This window comes from Trichechus manatus, unplaced genomic scaffold, assembly GCF_000243295.1.
Source record: "Trichechus manatus latirostris isolate Lorelei unplaced genomic scaffold, TriManLat1.0 scaffold00001, whole genome shotgun sequence".
Classification (NCBI taxonomy): Eukaryota; Metazoa; Chordata; class Mammalia; order Sirenia; family Trichechidae; genus Trichechus; species Trichechus manatus.
The window spans coordinates 17,825,451-17,843,307 of record NW_004443937.1 but is presented as its reverse complement, the minus strand read 5'-3'; the positions used below and the strand labels follow the sequence as shown (position 1 = coordinate 17,843,307).

The window sequence follows — 17,857 nt, the reverse complement described above, 5'->3', positions numbered from 1 at the left end:
AACTGTATCTGTCTTCTCATCCCTCACCAGGAAGTAAGCCCTGTGAGGGCTCTGTCATGTTTACCAGTGTATCCCTACCACCTAACACTGTCCCTAGTAGGTGTAGGATCTGTGCCGTTGAGAGAATGTCATTCTCATAGCACGTACAGCTTTTCAGTTCTTCCACCAAGCCAGGTCACTGAGAGCTAACTTACAGCCTGACCTCCGGCCTCGTTTCTCAGGATGAGATGCTGGCCCGCTTTGTGGTGGGCAGCCATGTCAGACACCACCCCAGCAATAAGGAGGAGGAGGGGCTGGTCAACAACAGCACCCTGGAGCCCGCCATGCCCAACACATACGGAGTGGAACCTTTACCCCAGGAGGTCCTGAAGAAGTACATTATCTATGCCAAGGAGAAGGTCCACCCAAAGCTCAACCAGATGGATCAGGACAAGGTGGCCAAGATGTACAGTGATCTGAGGAAAGAATCTATGGTGAGAGCCCCAGGGATGGAGCCTGGAAGGGTGGCGGGGTAGGGTGTAAGAAAGGAAGCGCTGGAGAAACTTTTTTGTCCATGCAGTTGGGGTTGGTAGTTGGTCAGTTAATCCAAAAAGTGCTAAAGCAGAAGGCATAAAAAAGGATACTTGGAAACCCTGGTGCCGTAGTGGAAACCCTGGTGGTGTAGTGGTTTAGAGTTCAGCTGCTAACCAAAAGGTCGGCAGTTTGAATCCACCAGGCGTTCTTTGGAAACCCTATGGGGCAGTTCTACTCTGTCCAATAGGGTTGCTATGAGTTGGAATCGACTCGACGGCAATGGGTTTGGTTTTCTGGTTTGGTATACCTTATCATTTAGTTTTATAGAGAATTAAAGGTTCGTTCATTTGTCTGCAGGCAGTCCCTAGGTTACAAACATCCGACTTATGGACAACTCATACTTGCACTTTAATGTTAATGTAAATTTGCCCTCACTTTGAAACGTTTGAACCAACCCCTACTCACAACAAAATCTTTATCACAGTCACCTTGACTTGCTTCACGTGCAGTTTTTAAATCATTGAAAAGGCTTCAAGCCTTTTCTTGCACTAAAGTAAGGCTAAACAAGAACTGTATGTACCTGTTATCACTTACCTACAAATTTGACTTAAAGACGCAGGAACGGATCTTGTTCGTAACCTGGAGACTGCCTGTATCTTGGTACAGGGCCAAGGCCTTTTGAGTGTTGATCCATTGATTAAGTCCTGTGTTAACTTTGCATAAATCTTACCCAAATGAACACGTGGTCTGAGTTCAGTTTCGGTTCATTTATAGTAGAGTGAGAATTGAAAGGAGCTTGCAAGCAACCGGAATGTAGAGTTCTTATAGATTTGTATGGTACACCCACCTCAGCCACACTTGATCTGACAGCACTTTTTTTTTAACTTTATCCTTTCAGAGCATTCAACTTAGTTTTCATGGAAATAAGTTTCCCCACTTAGAGATTTCAGTATGCAATATTTAGTTACATGAGAATAACGAATACAGCAGGCAGCAAGTAGAACACATCAGCTAGTGGGAGCAGAAGTGCGCAGGCACAGTGGTGAGAAGCCATAAGCATGCAGCATCCCCTGGGCGCCACCATTACGTTCAGGCTGCTGAGAGTTCCATTTCTTTGTTTTCCTTGCTTCTCTTTCCTACCTGAGGAAGACCTGACAATGTCTTTTTCTTCAGGCAACAGGCAGCATCCCTATTACAGTGCGGCACATCGAGTCTATGATCCGCATGGCAGAGGCCCATGCGCGCATCCACCTGCGGGACTACGTGATAGAGGACGATGTCAACATGGCCATTCGTGTGATGCTAGAGAGCTTCATCGACACGCAGAAGTTCAGTGTCATGCGCAGCATGCGAAAGGTGGGTGTGAGTGAGGCTTGGGGCCCTTTGGAGCACGGCCTGAACCCTAAGCTTTGTTCTCCTGCCTGTGGGCAGTAGCTTCCTGGTCTGGCTCCTCTGAGCAGGAGGTGAGGGAAGTGTGGTTGAAGTGGGAAGCTGGTCATCCTGTAGTAGCTTTAAGGTCTTGGGAGTGAGGTATGTTGTCCGACTGTTGCTTTTCTCTTCTGCAGACATTTGCCCGCTATCTTTCATTCCGGCGTGATAACAATGAGCTGTTGCTCTTCATATTGAAACAGTTAGTGGCAGAGCAGGTGACATATCAACGCAACCGCTTTGGGGCCCAGCAGGACACTATTGAAGTGCCTGAAAAGGACTTGGTGGACAAGGTATGGACATGGAGGAGAGTTGAGAATCAGGGCTGGCAACCTTGGGAGTTGTCAGATTCATCTTTGGGGACTTGATCACAGTGATGGAAGAGAGTCCATGCTCTGCCATGCAGTAACTGTGGGACCTTGGGTGATTGCCACTTGATGAGTGCTTACAGTGTATTGAGCACTCATCCCATGCACTTTAAATCTTGGCATCAACTGAATGAGGTCGGTCCTGTTATTGTCATCCCCATTTTACAAAGGAGGAAGCAGGCACAGAGTAAGTAAGTAACTTGTCCAGATTCACACAGTAACCGGCAGAGCTAAGATTTGAACCCATGTTACCTAGCTGCAGACTCTTAACCTCTGCACCTGGCTTCTTCCCCCCCTGTAAATTGGAGATGATAAGTCTTGTCCTGCATATGATGATACAAGGCTCTATATAAGTACTGGAAATCATTATCCCCTTCACTGTCACTCACTTGACATTTTTTATCTTTTTAGGCTCGTCAGATCAACATCCACAACCTCTCAGCTTTTTATGACAGTGAACTCTTTAGGATGAACAAGTTCAGCTATGACCTGAAACGAAAAATGATCCTTCAGCAGTTCTAGGGCCCTGGGCCATCAGAGTAACTAACTGTGCCTTCTGGTTTGGGAAGGCAGAACCGAGTGCTCAGTTCACTTTGTGCTTTCTAAACCCAACACCAGCCGACTGAGGACTTGGAAGTATGGTCGGGCAGGGTTTGGAGTTGAATCACCTGGCTTTGCCCACAGACTCCTGGGCTAAGGCTATGACTGGTATTTATTTCTTTTGCTCCATTTTCTGCTTGTCTTGCCTTCTCAGTTGAGCACACTTTTCTTTTTCAGCTGCTCAACAGCCTGTCAGCTACAAGTGGTTTGCCTCTGCTTAGTACCTTGGATCAGAATTATTTGTGTTCAGGATACCCATGATAGAAGGTGTGACATACTCAGGTGAGGTATGTCTCAGGTGACTGAGCATATAAGGGTGTTCAGAGAACTCTTGCCCCCTTGGCATGAGTTCCATGCCCAGGCTGCTTCTGTACCTTTGACCTGAGAGCAGGTTAAAGATATTTGTATGTAGTCTTTTTCCAAACTCTGTCCAGGAGGTCTCTCTAAGCTACAGTGAGTAGAGAAGACGTGTAGGCTGCATACAGGAGAGACCACAGCCTGGTCAATAGTCAACTGCTATCTGTAATGACATAGTTTGTCTTCCCCCATAGATGGATGAGAGGAGCTGGATATGGTCTGATAGCCACAAGTATGAGTCATCATTGCTGTGTGTATCTATTTTCTACCTAATCATTTCTCCATTCTCTTGTACATTCAATTTTTTTTTCTGTAGTTTTAATTTTTAATAAAGTTGAATAAAATCCAGCTACTGACATCTGTTGGTCTCGATTTTATTTTAATATCATAGCCCAGGCTTCCCTGGACTTCCTTGGAAGAACCCTTTCCCTCTTCTGCTTTTGGAGGTAGCTCAGGCAGAAGAACTGTTTTGTTTGTGGATCTGGAGAGACTAAACTGATGTGGCTCTCTAGGAGCTCAGTTTGCAATGGCTACCTGTATACTCCCTGAGTGTTGGCAATGGCTACCTATATACTCCCTGAGTGGAACCCACAGAAGTCAGAGAACAGAGTTTGGAGGTAATCTGGCCCAACCTCCTAATGGAAGAATACTGTTAATATCACTAATGTTGCAGTCTAGCCTTTAAATACTAAATTATGATGAGCTGCCTTGGGACTTGTTGGACACCTACAATTCTTAGCAAAAGTGTTTATCTGAGATTTAGCTGAAATGTCTTCTTGGAGCTTCTGTCTTGTAATCCAAGTTTTACCTTCTGGAACTGTCCAAGATGAATCCTTCATATGAAAGCCCTGCAGATATTTGATGATAACTAGTATGTCTGACTCCCTCACTCAGTTCCTTCCACAAATACTTCTTGAGAACCAGGCCTTGGGGACAACAGATGAATAACGCAGAAATGTTTTCTGCCTTTACCAAGCCTGCAGTGTGTATGTGTGTCAGTGGGTGACTTTAAATCAGCAAAGGAAGAAAAAGAAATTTGCAAGTTATGCTGTGAAGAAAAGGGAAGGAGGACCTATGAAGGAAGCAGTCAAGTATTGGGAAATAAAATTGAGGGGTGAGGATTACTTGAAGGAAGACTTCTCTGAGGAGGTGACATTTAAAAGTGAAACCTGAAGAATGAGTTAACTACAAAGAAAGTGGCTGAAGCATAGGGCAGAGGCAGAGCAGCAGGAGTTGAGATTAGAGAGTTAGGCAGGAAACAGATCATGCAGGGCTTGTAGGCCCTAATGTGTTTGACCGTCAGTCTAACTGCCGTGGAGGAAGACTTTGAGGGTTGTAAGCAGGAAAGTACCACCACCAAATCTATGTTACAGGAAGATCGATCTGGCCACTGTGTAAACTATTGAAGGGAGAAGATTGGAAGAGTAGAATAGAAGACTGACAGTGGTCTGGAGAGGAACTAGGGTGATGTTAGTGGAGATAGAGAAAAAGTGGACATGTTTTAGAAATATTTCCTAGGTAGACTGGACAACATTTAGGGATAAGATGTGGGAGTAAGGAAAAAGAAACTGGATTACCATGTTTCTGTCTTGAGAAATTGCTGAAGTTGAGTGGGGGAAAACCAAGAGCTTTGTTTTAGATGTGTTGGCTAGGAACACCTTTAGACATCCAAGTAGAAATGTTAACTTTGCAGTTAGATCTGTCTGAACTACTGAGCAGAGGTTTGGGCATGAGCTGTAATGATCTGCTAGCTGTTGCCATGGGACTGAGTATCACCCCTTAGCAGAGCACACACGGAGAAGTGATCACTGAAGGAGACTTGCATGCCCATCATTTGAACCAGAAAAGGAAAAAGTACACAAAAGTAGGGGGGAAACTAAGGGGATTTTGTATATGGAAGCCAGGAGGAGAAAATTTTCCAGAAAGTCAAGGTCTATTGGAGCCACTGTAGCTGAAAAGTCAGGTAAAATGACAAAAACCTGGTAACTGGCCCAGTTTCGTTGAATTGAAGATGCCATCGATTATAAGGTGCACCATTATTTTACGTGCTATGAAAAATGCTAGCATTTATAATGATTAGATGTCATCAATTATAAGACATCCCAATGTAGAGATACTGAAAAAAAATTTTAATGTGCATCTTAAACTGAAACATGGTATTTGTGGTAATATGGAGGATGTTGGAGACCTTGACAAGCAGTTTCAATGCAGTGTGGTAGGGTGGAAGCCAGACTTGAATGTGAGTAGAATAAATGGGAAGTAAGGAAGTAGAAGACGTACATATAGAAAACTCTTTTAAGGAGGGAAGCAAGGAAATGGGACCGGTGGCAAGGTATATAGGACTAAACCCAAAAGACCAAACCAGTTGCCATTGAGTCGATTCCAACTCACAGTGACCCTATAGGACAGGGTAGAACTGCCCCATAGGGTTTCCAAGGCCGTAGTCTTTACAGAAGCAGACTGCTACATCCTTCTGCAAAGTGGCTTGTGGGTTCAAACCTCCTACCTTGCAGTTAGCAGCCAAGTGCTGAACCACTGTGCCACCAGGGCTCCTTATATTGGACTAAGGGAAGGCTTTTTCATTGGTTTTTAAGATAACGGACAATTAAATTTTTGTTCTAATAGATTAATCTGAAAGATACTTATGAGTGAAAAAATAAGATGCAAGAGGATTTGATACCGTATGTCTCGGTCATCTAGTGCTGCTTTAACAGAGATACCACGAGTGGATGGCTTTAGCAAAGAGAAGTTTATTCTCTTACAGTCCAGTAGGCTACAAGTCCAAATTCAGGGCATCAGCTCCAGGGGAATGCTTTCTGCATCAGCTCTGGAGGAAGGTCTGTGTCATCAATCTTCCTTTGGTTTGGGAGTTTCTCTGTGCAGGAACCTCAGGTCCAAAGGATGTGCTCTGCTCCCAGCACTGCTTTCTTGGTGGTACGAGGTTCCTATGTGTCTCTGCTCGCTTCTCTCTTTTATATCTCAAGAGATTGCATTAAGACACTGATCTTGTCAACCTCGTCAGTATAACCTCATCACAGTGATAGAATTTACAACACATGAGATCACATATAATCTCATCATAGTGGTAGAGTTTACAACACATAAGGAAATCACATTAGATAACACAATCATACAATACTAGGAATCATGACCTAGCCAAGTTGCTACACACATTTTTTGGGGGATACAATTCAATCCATGCCACCATACATGTAAAAATTTTAAATACATTGACACTACATACTGTTTATGTGTGTGTGTGTGTGTATGTATGTATGTTAAAGATAGTATAAAACGTGTGTTTGTGTATTCTTGTGTCTTTTTAAATAACAGCTTTACTGGGATATAATTCACATACCATACAATTTAAAGGATACCATTCAATCATTTTTAGTGTGTTTAGTGAGTCATGCAACCATCACCACCACAAATGATTGTAGGGTATTTTCACCACCCCAATTAGCAGTCTCTCCCCTTTCCCAGTCCCCTACCCTGGGCAGCCACTAATCTACTTTCTGTCTCTATAGATTTGCCTATTCTGGACATTCCATATAAATGGGATCATTAAATATGTGACTGTCTTCTTTCACTTAGCATAGTGTTTTCCAGCTTCATCCAGTACTTCATTCCTTTTTATGGCCGAATAATACTCCATTGGATGGAATAACATACCTCATTTTGTTTATCCATTCATCAGTTGATGGACACTTGGGTTGTTTCCACTTTTTGGCCATTATGAATAATGTATCTCATGATTTTTTTTAACAGCTTTATTGAGGTATAATTCACAAATGATACAATTCACCCATTTAAAGTGTACCACAATTAAATACAGAATATTTTCATCACCCCCAAAAGAAACCCTGTACCTATTAGCAGTCACTCCTCACTTTTCCCACCCTCCTCTCCCAGCCCTAGACAACCATGTTTTCTGACTATGGGTTTGCCTATTCTGGGCATTTAATACAATACGTGGTCTTTCGTGATAGGCTTCTTTCACTTAGCGTAACGTTCATCCATGCTGTAGCATGTATCAGTACTTCATTTTTTTTATTGCCAAATAATTTCCATTGTATGGATCTACAGTATTACATTTTATTTATCTGCTCACCATTGATGGGTATTTGGAATGTTCCCACCTTTTGACTATTATGAATTATGCTGCTATAAACTTTCATGACAAGCTTTTGTTTGGACATGTTTTCAATTCTGTGGGGTGTATACCCAGGAGTGGAATTGCTGGGTCATATGGTAATTTAAGTTTAACCTTCTCAGGAACTGCAAGACTGTTTTCCACAGCACCATTTTACATTCCCACTAGAAGAGTATGAAGGTGTTGATTTCCCCACATCCCCCCCAGATTTGTTATGTTATTAGTTTTTTTAATCTTAGCCGTCCTAGTGGGCATGAAATGGTATCTCATTGTGGTTTTGATTTGCATCTCTCTGATGGCTAATGACGTTGAACATCTTTTCATGTGCTTGGTGGCCATTTGAATGTCCTCTTTGGTGAAATTTCTATCCAAGTCCTTTGCCCATTTTATGATTTTTTTTGTCTTTTGAATGTTAAGTTGTCGACGTTTTACATATAGTTTGGTTATTAGATTCTTATTGGATATATGATTTCCAAAGATATTCTCCCAGTCAGTAGCTTGTCTTTTTACTTTTTTGGTAGTCTTTTGATGAACAAGTTTTTAATGTTTATGATGCCTATTATTTTATCTTTTGCTGTTTTTGCTTTTGTTATTATACTAAATAATTCATTGTTAAAGCTAGGCCTGAAAGTGTTGTGCCTGGAGTTAGTTTTTTGTATATGGTATGAGTTAGGGAGCTAGCTTCTTTCTGCTGCATGTAGATGTCCAGTTGTCCCAGCACCATTTATTTAAAAGACTATCTTTCCCCCATTGAATTATCTTGGCACCCTTGTCAAACATCAGTTGGCTGCAACTGTTAAGGTTTATTTATGGACTCTCAATTCTATTCCAAGGAAATTCTTATACCAATACTAACTTGGTTTTTCTTTTTCAAGATTGTTTTGGCTATTCTGAGTTCCTCAAATTTTCATGTGAATTTTAGGATCATTGTGTCAATTTCTGCAATGAAGCTAGCTAGAATTTTAATGGGGATTGTGTTGAATCTGTAAATCAATTTGGGGAGTATTGCCATCTTAACAATATTTAAGTTTTCCAATCCATGAAGATGGACTGACTTTCCATTTATTTAGGTCTTCTTTAATTTCTTTCAACAATGTTTATAGTTTTCAGAGCATAGGTTTTGTACTTGTTTTGTTAAGTTTATTCCTAATTTATTTTATTTTTTGTTGCTATTGTAAATGGAATTTTTTTCTTAATTTTTCTGTATGTATTAGTCATATTAGTTTCCTATTACTGTTATAACAAATTACCATAAATTCGGTGGCTTAAAACAATACATATTTACTACCTTACGCTTCTGGAGGTCAGAAGTCTGTAAGTCAAGTCTCACTAGCTAAAAACAAGATGTTGGCAGGGCTGCATTCCCTCTGGAAAATCTAGGGAGAGAATCCCTTTCCTTGCTTTTTCCAGCTTCTAGAGGCTGTCTGCATCCATTTGTAAAGCCAGCAATTGTATCATTCTAACCTTTGTCCCATCGTATCTCTTGCCTCCCTTTTTCACTTACAAGGACCTATTTGATTACATTGGTCACACCTAGATAATCCAGGATCATCTCCCATCTCAGGATTCTTAACCACATCTGCAATGTGATATAACATATCCACAGGTTGGAGGATTAGGTCACAGACATCTTTGAGAGGCTATTAATCTGCCTACCATGGAAGTGTATAGAAATACATTTGATTTTTTTATATTGAACTTGTACCCCGCAACCTTGATGAAGTCATTTATTAATTCTAATAGTTTTTTAGTGGATTCCTTAGGATTTTCTCTATACAAGATCATGTCATCTTCACATAGAGATAGTTTTACCTCTTCCTTTCCAAGTTGGATGCCTTTTATTTCTTTTTCATATCTAATTGCCCTGGATAGAACCTTCAGTACAATGCTAAATAGAAGTGGCAAGAGCAGACATCCTTGTCTTTTTCCTCATCTTAGAGGGAAAGCATTCTGTCTTTCACCACTAAATATAATGTTAGCTTTATCAGGTTGAAGAAGTTTCCTTCTATTTCTAGTTTCTTGTGTATTTATCATGAAGAGGTGTTGAATTGTGTTAAATGCTTTTTCTACATCTATTGATATGATCATGTGGTTTTTGTCTTTTATTCTATTACATTACAATCAATTACATTAATTGATTTCCAGATGTCAAACCAACCTTACATTCCTGGGATAAATCTCACTTGGTCATGGTATGCAGTCCTTTTTATATTTTTCTGGACTCAGTCTGTTAGTATTGTATCAAAGGTTTTGCATCTATATTAACAAGTGATATTGGTCTGTATTTTCTTTTCTTGCGATGTCTTTTCTGGTTTTGGTATCAGGGTAATACTGGTCTTATAGAAAGAGTTGGGAAATGTTACCTCTTTTTCTGTTTTTTTTGAAAGATTTGTGAAGAATTGGTATTGATTTTTCTTTAAATGCATGGTGTTTATTTTTACACAGTTGTATTTCTCAATTATTTCCGTTAAGCCTTTGGTGTTTGGTTCATATATTTCCTATATTAAACCAACAGTTGCTGTCAAGTTGACTCCGACTCATGGCAACCCTATGAGTATCACAGCAGAACTGTGCTCCATAGGGTTTTCAATGGCTGATTTTTTGGAAGTACACTGTCAGGCCTTTTCTGAGGTGCCTCTAGGTAGAGTCAAACTTCCAACCTTTTGATTAGCAACTGAGTGCGTTAACAGTTCGCACTTCTAGGGACTCAATTTCTTATATTACTTTCCATATAGTAACATGTAGCTACTTATTTATAGTAGCTTTTTGAAGTATTACATTTAGCTCTTCAGTCCAAGTGGTACATATGATGTAAGGTATGGATCAAACTTTATGTTTTACAAATTTAATTGACACAACACCAATTATTGAGTATCTATTCCCTATTATTTTGAAAGCCTTTCTTTATCATATACAAAATTTCTACCATCCATGGGTCTGTTTCTGACCTGTTTTGCTTCATTGATCTATGCATCTATTCCAGATCCAATAACACCACACTGTTTTAACTTCTATACTTTATACTATGTTTAGGTAACCAATTTCTTGGCTCTTCTTGAGTGTTTTCTCTTTTAGATGAATTTTTAAATCAGCTTGTCAAATTCCATAATACATTGCATTAGACTTTTGTAAAGAATTAACTGTATGCAAAGAATTTGATTTTGTTCCCCAGTTCCTGAGAAGAACACTTGGAATTTCCTGAATGATTGGAGTGTCTTTGCTATTCATAGTGCACTGTCAGCGTTTCCTCTAGCTAACCCTGCTCACAACACAAGTTGTGAAAACCAGTCCAGTGAGACTAAGATCACCCATTGCTGATTCCAAATTGTGTGGTGGATAACATATCCCAATCCACACGCCCACTGTGTCATTTGAAAATCTCAGCTTCCCTTCCTTGTTCCATTTAGACCCCTTCTGCTCCATGCAGCCTTCTCTCTCTCTCTCATTCCCTACCACCTTGGGCTAGGTCAGTGGGTATGGGCTGCAAGCTTGGGAGTCCACATGACTCCCCCACTTCAGACCAGCTGGCCCCAAATCTGGGGTTTTCCTCTACCCCTTCAGGGTATCAGCTGCAAGCCTGAGAGTCTACATAACTCCCTCCACTTCAGACTGGCTGGCTCCCCATTCCTTTGGGTCTGATAATTTGCTGGAATGACTCACAGAGCTCACAGGAGATACCATACCTGTGGTAATATTTTTAATATAACAAAAAAGAATACAAGTGAAGAGACTCATAGGGCAAGGTTCAGGAGAAGTCCCAGCACAGAGCTTCCATGTCCCAAAGAGGATGCACTACCCTCCCACGCATGGTCACCAAGCAGGAAGCTCTATCTGAGCCTCAAGTCTCAGAGCTTTTATCAGCCTCACCACGTGGCCATGATAAATTACACCATGTCCCGCGAGGCTTAGTCAGTACTGGGCCTCCAGATGACCCTCTGTCCTCAGGGCTCTCAGGAACCATGACCAAAAGGCCAAATTGCCTTTTGCAAGGTGATTCCATACCTTGTACATGAAGAGAGCACACCTGAGAGTTTATGCTAACAAGGTGACTCATGGTGGAGGCTGGCAACGATAGAAGGATGCACCATGTGATATCGGCCTGACCTCCAGATAGGGGAGGGGGTCTGGAGATTGAATTAAATCACTTGGCTAATGATTCAGTCAACCACACCAACACAATGAAACCCCAATAAAAACTCTGAGCTTTGCAGATTGACAATATTCTTCATATATTGATGTGCCAAGAGGATGAGTGGTCTCTGATACCATGAGGAGAGGACAAGGAACCTTCACATTTAGGACCTTCCCCGATCTCGCCCTATGTGTGTCTCCCTTTGACTGGTTCTGATTTGTATCCTTTTTGTTATAGTAAAACTGTAATAGTAAGTATAGTGCTTTCCTGAATTCTCTCAGGCAGTCTAGCAAATAATCAAACCTAAGGGAGTAGGGGGAACCCGTGAATTTGGAGCCAGCTGGTCAGAAGTAAGGGTGTCCTAAGGACCCCTGAGCTTGTGGCTGGTGCCTGAAATCTTGGGCAGACTTTGTGGTTTGGAGGATGTGACCTTAACATGTGAAGTTTGGCCTTTGAGTAGTTGGGGTCAGAAATAATTTCATAGATTTTTATTGGCATTTGTTGATAAATCTAGGAAGAATTGATATCTTTAAATATTTAATCTATCCAGGGACAAGATATATCTTTCATTTTGGCTTTATGTGACGCTTTAGCGTTTTCTTCATTTAGATTGTACACATCTGGTTTGGTTTATTCCTGAGCTTTTTACAGTTCTTGTTGTTATCATTGTAATGGGATCTTTTTTCCTATTATATTTTCTAACTGGTTATTGATGATATGTGGAAACATTATTGATTTCTATTTTACCTTCTATCCAGAAGTCTTGATAAACTCTTAATAGTTTTAAATTATAAGTTTATCAGTTGATTGTCTTAAAATTTCTAAGTAAATCTGAAAAAATGAATTTTGCTGCTTTTTTCTGAATATTTTTATCCCATTTCCTTTATCATGCCTTACTCCATTGTCCCTTACAGTAGAATATTGAATTATCTGTGGTGATAATGAATATCCTTTTCTTGTTTCTCACTTAAACGGGAATGCTTGTAATGTTTCAGCATTAAGTATAATGATTGCTATAGGTTTCTGGGAGATAACCTTTATTGAGTTAAGGAAGTTTTCTTCTATTTTTTGTTTACTTCTAAAATTTTTGCTTGATCCTTTTGACATGAATAGATTTAAGTTTTATTGCATGCTTTTTTTTGGCACCTCCTGAGAAAATAATGTTTTCCCTCTTGATTCTCTTAATGCAGAGAATTAGTGACTTTTTCCAATACCAAACTAATTTCATGTCTTTAAGATAAATGTATTTTCAATACATTGCTGAAATCAACTTGCTCATATTTTCTTTATGAAAGTTGCGTCTATGTTCAGTGAAACAAGCTTAGATTTTTTTCTATTTTCACAATTCTTAGCTATTTGGTACCAGGGTTATACTAGCCTTTTAAAGTGGATTGGGATGCTTTCTAACTTTACTCTGGGGGAAGTTCATGTATTGATGGTTTGACAGAATATACTCACTCCAAATGAGCTATGTGTCTACTTTAAGACTAGATTTTTTACTATCTTTTCATTTTTCCCCATTGTTATTGGTCTGTCTAGCTTTTCTACTTCTTGAATCAATTTCAGTAATTTGTAACATTCATTTCAACTAGATTTTAAATTTTATTGATAAATTCTGTCAAGTTTTGCTTATAATTTTCAATTCTTATTTATAGTTTTGTCCCCCTTTTTATTCCTGATATTTACTTGTGTCTTCTCTCTCTCTTTTTCTTCTTCAGACTTGATTGCTTTATTTATCTTTCCAATAACAGGCTTTTAATTTATTAATCAGTTCTACTGAATTTTTGTTGTTATTTCAACAACAATAGAAATTTATTGATTTGTTAATTTGGTTTTTTTTTAAGCTTCTGAGTGTTCAATTTATTTACTTTTAATCTGTCTTATTTTCTAATAAAGGTATTTATAGTTACAAATGGAGTTCCCTGCAAACAGTGTGGGGTCAACATGAGTCGGAATTGACTTGACAGCAACAGGCTTTTTTAATAGTTACAAAATTCCTCTGTGGACTGTTGGCTGCATCTCATGAATTTTGATATGCAATGTTCTCACATTGCCATTAATTTCTAAATTGACTGACTAAAATTTATATTCTGATTTACTCTTTAGTCCAAGAGTTATTTAGAAGGGCATGCATTTTGGGCTGTGGTTTATTCCATCAATTAAATCCCATTGTTTTTTTTAATCTTTCAGGTGACTCGTCTTCAATTTAAATCTACCAGTTGATCTCTTCTTGTGTTCCACTGATGTTTTGGATTTATTTGTATGTATGCACCTTTCCTATCATTTCTAGGAAGCAGTCGAGTGTACTCAAGGGAAAACAGGCATATGTACCCAGTGTGCCAGCAGTGTGAGCTTCTCTCTCCCAGGTTGTTTTATTTTTAAGATTCTGGATCATCTTTTTATCTTATAAGAATGTTCCAGTAGAGAGAGACTGACACTGTAGGGAAGAAAAGAGAAACCCTAAGATGAAAGTCCTTGAAAAGCAGAAAAATAATGTGACGATGAGCCCAAGTGGAGGAGAAGCGCCTGTGATAAAGAAGGGACACTTTCTTCGTTGTTAAAGGAAGAGAGAAGGAAATAGTTTATAGGTCTAGATGCACCCAAGTTTTCTCTTTTCTAAGACAGATGCCCTTGGTTTTAACAGTTGTTTTTCCTGACATCTCCCTTTTTTTTTTTTTTTTCTATTACTTGGTTACTATGAAAACATAATGTTGATGAAGTTCAAATAGTTTTGAATAGCAGGACTATTAACTCCCTTGTTCTGGACACTCTACTCATTTTAAGTCCAAAACTGCGTTACACTTTATAGCAACTATCCCATCCTATTGTTCCTTCTTGGCTTTGTGGGCTAACATTTTGTGTGAACTGTTATAAACTCATAGCAACCCTTTAGGACAGAGTAGAACTTCCCCATGGGGTTTCCAATGCTGTAAATCTTTCTGGAAGCAGACCGCCGCATCTTTTTCCCACGGAGCGGCTGGCGGGTTCCAACTGCCAACCTTTCAGTTAGCCAGCAAGCGCTTTAACCACTGTGCCACCAGGGTTCCTCTAAAAGGTCACTATGAGTTGGAATCGACTCAATGGCAATGGGTTTGGTTTGGTTATAAAGTAGGTCTCCTCCAAATTGTATTGTAGATAGACTAGCATCCAACAGCTGTCAACAAAATTCAAATTCAATCGATCACCAAGTCCTATTAATTCTGTCTCTTGAACATTTTCTCAAATTTAACCCCACTGCTACTCCTACCCTAGGTCAGGCCTTCATCATCTGTCACCAGAACCACTGTAGCAATCTCTTCAATTGTCATTTTGCCTGCTTTTTCTTCTCTCTCTAGTCCTTCCTCCTTGTTGGCTTCAGAATTGCCTGTTTAAAATACAAACATGATTCCCATATAAGAAATTAATTCCTTATAGGATAAAGCCCAAATTTCTCATCATGACATTCAAGATCTTTTCCTACCAGATACTCACCTTCCTTTCTAGTACACTTTTTAGTTTTTGTTTATTACACATATTCATTACAAGGAGAATATTAAAAATACAGATTTGCCCCAGAATAGTTGAGAACCTTTCTTGCTCCCAGAAATTACATTAGTATAATCAGTTCTAAACTTCAGACATAACTAAAATATTCATGATATTCATCAAGTAAAATGGCCTCTGGAGTTTAAACTAGCCATAGGCTAAGTGAAGCAATGTAATGCTGTGAATTAAATAACAATATCTTTACTTTAAAGAAAGTCCCTGGGTGGTGCAAATGGTTGAACGGCTTGGCTGCTAACCAAAAGGCTGGAAGTTCAACTCCACTCAGAGGCACCTCAGAAGAAACCCCTAGCAATCTGCTTTGGAAAAATCAACCACTGAAAACTCTATGGAGCACAGTTCTACTCTGACACACATGGGGTCGTCACGAGTCGGAATCAACCCAACAGCAACTGGTTTTTCTTTTTACTTAAAAATTCTAATTTTATGTTACTACCTTTTCATTACGTTCTTAGACTACAGGCAGTCACCGGGTTATGAAGGCCCAATTCACGGACAACTCATACTTAAGAATGGACTGCCAAAAACCCTATTATATGAAAAATTTGAGTGGAATACAATGTTTTGTAATAACAAACACATCCACTACTTTGTGATGCTCATGAAAATATTGTGCAGTTTGGCAGTGTTTCTGAAGTGTTTTATATGCATAGAAAGGTAAAATATATACCATATACTAAGTCAAACATTTGACTAGTTGATGCTAAATAAGAACCGTATGTATCTGTTCCATCTTTCCTACAAATTCGACTTAAAGACAGATTTAGGAACAGATCTCGTTCATAACCCGGGGACTGCTTGTAGTCACTTTCTCCCAGTATTTAGGTTTCTCATTTATAACATAAGGACTTACTGCTTTGTACAGATTAACCAAAAATCCATTAAGGTATTTAGCTAATAAGTCACCTTGTCTTCTGCCCCTCCCTTTTCGCCATCCAATCATGAAATCTGACAGTACCGAAGTATGAAATGCCATGTATTATCGTGCTACCTTTTGCTCACTTTTTTTTTTTATTGAGCTTTAGGTGAAGGTTTACAGAACAAATTAATTTTCCATTCAATAGTTTATACACAAATTGTTCTATGACACTGGTTGCAATCCTTGCAATGTGTCAGCGCTCTCCTCATTACCACCCTGAGTTCCCCATTTCCGTTTGTCTGGTTTTCCTGCCCCTTCCTGCCTTCTCATCTTTGCTTTTGGGCAGATGTTGCTTTTTTGGTCTCATATAGATTATTGTTCTAAGAAGCACTTTCCTCATGGGTGTTATTGTCTATTTTATAGGCCTGTTTATAATCTGGCTGAAAGGTGATCTCTTGGAATAGCTTCAGTTCCAAGTAGGAAGGGTGACTAAGGGCCATAGTCTCGGGGGTTCCTCCAGTCTCTCTTGGACCAGTAAATCTAGTCTTTTTTTATGAATTTGAACTTTGTTCTACATTTTTTCCCATTCTAACCGGGACCTTCTATTGTGATCCTAGTCTTGCTCACTTTCTTTCCTTCCCCTGGATCCATTTCTTCCCTACCCCCCATCCCACCCCTTGCCCCCAACTCCTATTTCTCCTTAGTATTTAGCCCTGGAAGAGTTCTTTGAGATTATGATATACCCCTGGATACAGCAGTGAGGGTATAGTTTGAAAAAGCATATTCAATATAATAACTTTGCATTTTAAAGAAATGTTTTCCTGATATATGTAGTATATGATTCCTCAAAATTATAGTTGCTGGAGATATATAAGTTGCAGTGATTCTAAAAGGATAGAGGCTTTTCTCTCTGTCTGGAATGTTCTCTCTCAAACTCCACCTCCTACCTAATACCCATTCATCCTTTTAAGTGTCCGCTTAAATGTCATTTTTTCAGGAAGGTGAGTATAAAGTTTCCCTCTAGACTCTCACAGTTCCGTACTTCTTAACAGAACTTATGACAATTGTATTATACGATTATATGTGTGTTAATTTTTTTTTTTTAAACTCTCTCTTCTCCACTAGACTATGAGGATGGGATGTGCCTGTTTAATTGACTACCATAGTGTGTGGCACATGAATGAATTTTAGTTTACCAAAATGAATCCATTTTAGTTTGCCAAAAAGGAGCACATGTTGGAAAAGTTAATAAATACTAACCTAATAATCCACAATCATTAAAACCAAACAAGTTGCATTGGAGTCCATTCTGATTCATGGATGTGTGTCAGAGTAGAATTGTGCTCCATAGGGTTTTCAATGGCTGATTTTTCAGATCGTCAGGCCTTTCTTCTGAGGAGTCTCTGTCGAACCTCCAACCTTTCCACAATCCTTTGCACCACCGAGGAACTCCTAACAATCCAAAGCCCTCATTTAACAGAGGCGGTAACTGGGGCCCAGAGCTGCGAAGAGCTTTGCTCAAGGTCTCAGAGCAGACTTAAAAGTGAAGATTTGAACTAAGCCTCCTCGCCCTAAATCCATTCTTGCTCCCTCTTGGCACCTTGGTCAAGGCTCCCTCAACTCTAGTCCTGTCTTGTCAGTGTCTTGTCGCGGCCCCACTCCTCCCCCGCGCCCTCCCTTCACCTCCGATGCACAATTACTAATAATGTCCACACTGTGCACTTGGGTAGCTACTTCTCCGTCCCATCTCCGACTTGATACAACTGACCAGGCCCAGTAAGGCTTCCGACTGCATGGTTGAATACCGACCCCAGGCGCGCCTACCACCGCCGCAGCCCCTTGGGGCAGGCCCGGGAGCCAGGCGCTGGGTCCAGGTGGCCGCAGACCTCGAGGCGCGAGGCACT

General features: G+C 40.0%; 2 protein-coding genes across 2 annotated transcripts in view; both read left to right on the top strand.

Moving 5' to 3' along the window:
- MCM2 (minichromosome maintenance complex component 2) overlaps nt 1-3,735 on the top strand; it is a 23,478-nt gene extending 19,743 nt beyond the window's left edge. Inside the window, 4 exon segments of the mRNA XM_023727779.1 lie at nt 175-473; nt 1,687-1,869; nt 2,079-2,234; nt 2,721-3,735. Of these exon segments, the coding sequence (XP_023583547.1) occupies nt 175-473; nt 1,687-1,869; nt 2,079-2,234; nt 2,721-2,831 (749 nt within the window). The 3' untranslated portion in view covers nt 2,832-3,735.
- The window catches only part of PODXL2 (podocalyxin like 2), a 78,863-nt gene continuing 64,172 nt past the window's right edge, over nt 3,167-17,857 (top strand). Inside the window, exon 1 of the mRNA XM_012559812.2 lies at nt 3,167-3,191. Within this exon, the coding sequence (XP_012415266.1) occupies nt 3,167-3,191 (25 nt within the window). The remainder of the gene's footprint in view (nt 3,192-17,857) is intronic.